Here is a 3,363-nt window from a genome sequence, read left to right on the forward strand (position 1 = left end):
GGGGGAGAAGGGGGAGAGGGGGAGAAGGGGGGGAGGGGGAATCTTAAGTAGACTTTGTGCTGAGCATGGAGCCCGACACGGGGCTCAATCCCATAACCGTGAGACCATGACCTGAGCAGAAACCAAGAGTCGGATCTTTAACCGACTGAGCCTCCCAGGGGCCCCAAAACTTGCTAATTTATATTCTTAAGAGAAAATGTTTTTAAGGGGACATTCTGATTGGAAAAGTAATCTTAAAATTCTCAGTGTCATCTCTCTGGTTTTGTTAGAAAAGACCAAAGTCGAGAGAGCACACAGACACTCCCAGGCCTGCACACATATGCGCACCAGCATGCATACATGCACACACACCATTTCCTCTTGCAAAGAAGAACACTGTAGCCATGGTTCCAGCCACCATCATGGGGGTCCTAGGTGATGTGGCTCTTCCTCAGCGGGCAACTGTACATTTTCACATTGTATTAGTTCCCTGGGGCTGCCGTAACAATGTACCACAAACTGGGTGGCTTAAGCCAGCCGAAATGTACTTCCTCACAGTTTGGGAGACAAGAAGTCTGATATCAAAGTGTTAGCGGGGCCATGCTCTGTCTGAAGGCTCTAGAGGAGGATCCTTCTCTGCCTCCTCCTGCATTGGCTGTTGGCAATCCTTGGCATTCCCTGGCTAACAGATGTATCACTCCAATCTCTGCCTCTGTCTTCACAGAGCTGTCTTCCTCATATACATGTGCATACATCATCTTCCCTCTGTGTGTCTCTTTCCCTCTTCTTCTAAGGCCCTCAGTCATGTGGGATTACGGCCCACCTTAATGACCGCATCTTACTTTGATTATATCCATGAAGACCCTATTTCTAAATTAGGTGACATTCAAAGATATTCACAGCAGTTAAGACTTCAACATATCTGTTAAGGGGACATAATTCAACCCTTAACAATCATCAACCAACCTTGTTCACTAAAGTCATCGCATAAACCAGCAGCTCTGTGTCGACCCCATCTTTTTCCTCCAGGATTTCCATGATATTTGACCAGGGTTTGACTCCTAGGAGTAAAGCAAAAATCATTAGAAACAACAAGTCAATGCTTCTTATCCAACTCATACCACAGTTTATCCAAAGACTTATCACCCAACGATGGCAGTGTCTTTCAGTCGCCAAATTTCAAAGCATAACACTATCCTTAGGGTGGACTTCAACAGGCTTCTAATTTGGCAATAATAAACCACGTCATTCTCGTCCACTTGAAAATGTATACTCTCTACTGTCAGCAGGGTTATAGATTTGCTTGAAAGTTCCCTTTATATTAAATCTGTAATTTGAAAAAATCCATTCATGTGCATTTTGCTGAGCATAGAAACACGATAGATACTCTCTGTATGTCCATCAGCATGTTATGCTCTGATCTCCTGCAAGGAAGGGGGACGTGAGAGATCTTTACGTTCACTCAAACAGTAGACTCCAAGAAATACCAGTGAAACCTCTGTTAGCAAACATTTCAAGAACAGAGGTATATCACTTCTATTCAATCCAGGCACAAATACCATTTAAGCATTAACAGGGTACAAAGAACCGGGTTCTTGGTGATGAGAGGGGAGGAAAACCCATCACATTCAGGACTGCCATGCCAAGGCCAAGGTCACAAAGGGGATACAAAACCTGGACACGATTTCCTACGTCTGAGATAAACATTTGAAGTGAAATATTGCCTCTCCCTTGGCATGGCGGAACGGACATGAAGCTCCTTCCTGCTCTCTCTATAAAGATCTCAAAGGGACAGTGCTTATTTTTGCTGATAAGAGTAAATTCCAAAATACTGTAAAATCAGTGGCTTCCAAATGCAGGTTCTTGAATGAGTTATGTCAGAGCTTACCTGCTGGCCTTGAGAACAAAGCTCCCCAAGGACAGCGGTGATCTTGGTCTTATTTCCTTGCTCTTAGCACAGTGTCTGGCACATAACAGGTCTGAATAGTAAGTGGAGATCTTTGAGAGGGCATGAAGTGGGTTAAGCTGGGAGTTTTTTAAGATTTCATTCATTCATTTGAGTGAGAGCAAGAGTGTACAAGAAGGGGGAGGGGGAGAGGGAGAGGGAGAAGCGGATTCCCGCTGAGCCAGGAGCCCAAGGTGGGGCTCGATCCTAGGACCTGGAGATCATGACCGGAGCCCAAGGCAGACGCCCAACCATCTAAGCCACCCAGGTACCCAGGCTGGAGCACTTTTAAAAGAGCCAGAGGACAAATGCACACAGTTAGAGAAGGAAGGAGGTCAGGAGAATTTTAAAAAGGAACAGGGACCTACTATATGATGTTAAGAAAACACATATAGTATAACATAGAGGTCTGCTGGCTCTCCTAGCTAGCCAACAGAAAGCCTTTTCTTGGGCAAAATTGCCCAGTTGGTCAGAACTAGGCAAGCTTCTCTAACCCTTTCTAACTCCAAACACAAAAACATGACCCTTTGCCTGCTAACTGCTGACATATCTCCTGGCTGATATTTACCATCTAACTATTCTGAAATCCACACCTGTTCTTCAAACCCCAGCAAAGTAACTCTTTCTGCCCCTCATGACAGTCAATGTGGTCAGTAGATCTTGAGTCTGTCAGGTGCAGTTCCAGCACTCTGAGTACTTCTGCTGTTTAGGACAAGCGCAACTGGTATTATTCACACTCCGCACCCAACCTCAGCATAAAACATGGGTTCTAGTGGGTTACCCACATATGGTTACAAGGGAGACTACAGGAGATAACGCTGAAGCTAAGCATTTCCAATGGTGCTTGTGGACCCAGAACGGCTTTGCGGTTGCATACTTTGGAGCCAAAGATGCCAAACAGGGCCCGGGGAAGGAAAGGCCAAGAAGCGAACGCAGGTTTTCCAGAGAGAGGGAAGTGTAGCCAGACCATCTCCTGTCTCTCACATACAGACATACTCGTGTGCACACCATTTAATCCTTTATAATGAACACACTCAAACACTGGCTTAATTTAATTGAAAACTGTGTTCTTCAGCTGTGATATCTGATTACCTTTTAAAGATTTCAAAGGCGGGAAACTTGCATATATTCCTACACTGTTGAGATGAATGTTTACTCTTCTTTGATTGTTTTGGGGCCAGAAAATGGGAAGCATTTAAAAGAAAGACGGTGAAGGGGAGGAAACATTTTGGTGCAAAACAGCCTTGGCAGGGCTCAAGCTGGCCCATGGGAAGCACCAGCTGCTGAACTTGCCCAGGAGCTGCACCTGCTGCAACTAAATGGTCCAGGTCAACCCCACTCCCCCACCTCCGCTTGCTCTGTACAGTGTGTGCGTGAATCCGTGTGTGTCTGTGTGTGTGTGTGTGTGTGTGTGTGTGTGTGTGTGTGTGTGTGTGTGT

The 3,363-nt window shown here is 45.6% G+C and overlaps 1 protein-coding gene across 5 annotated transcripts in view; it reads right to left on the reverse strand.

The window, feature by feature from the left end:
- Positions 1-3,363, reverse strand: part of FHOD3 (formin homology 2 domain containing 3) — a 449,329-nt gene that overhangs the window by 166,448 nt on the left and 279,518 nt on the right. For all 5 annotated transcript variants that reach the window (XM_025886682.2, XM_025886681.2, XM_073898306.1 and 2 more), the window contains exon 8: positions 946-1,040. In XM_025886682.2, coding sequence (XP_025742467.1) covers positions 946-1,040 — 95 coding nt within the window. The remainder of the gene's footprint in view (positions 1-945; positions 1,041-3,363) is intronic.

This window comes from Callorhinus ursinus, unplaced genomic scaffold (assembly GCF_003265705.2).
Source record: "Callorhinus ursinus isolate GAN/ISIS: 27379988/994484 unplaced genomic scaffold, GSC_fseal_2.0 scaffold11, whole genome shotgun sequence".
NCBI classification, from domain to species: Eukaryota; Metazoa; Chordata; class Mammalia; order Carnivora; family Otariidae; genus Callorhinus; species Callorhinus ursinus.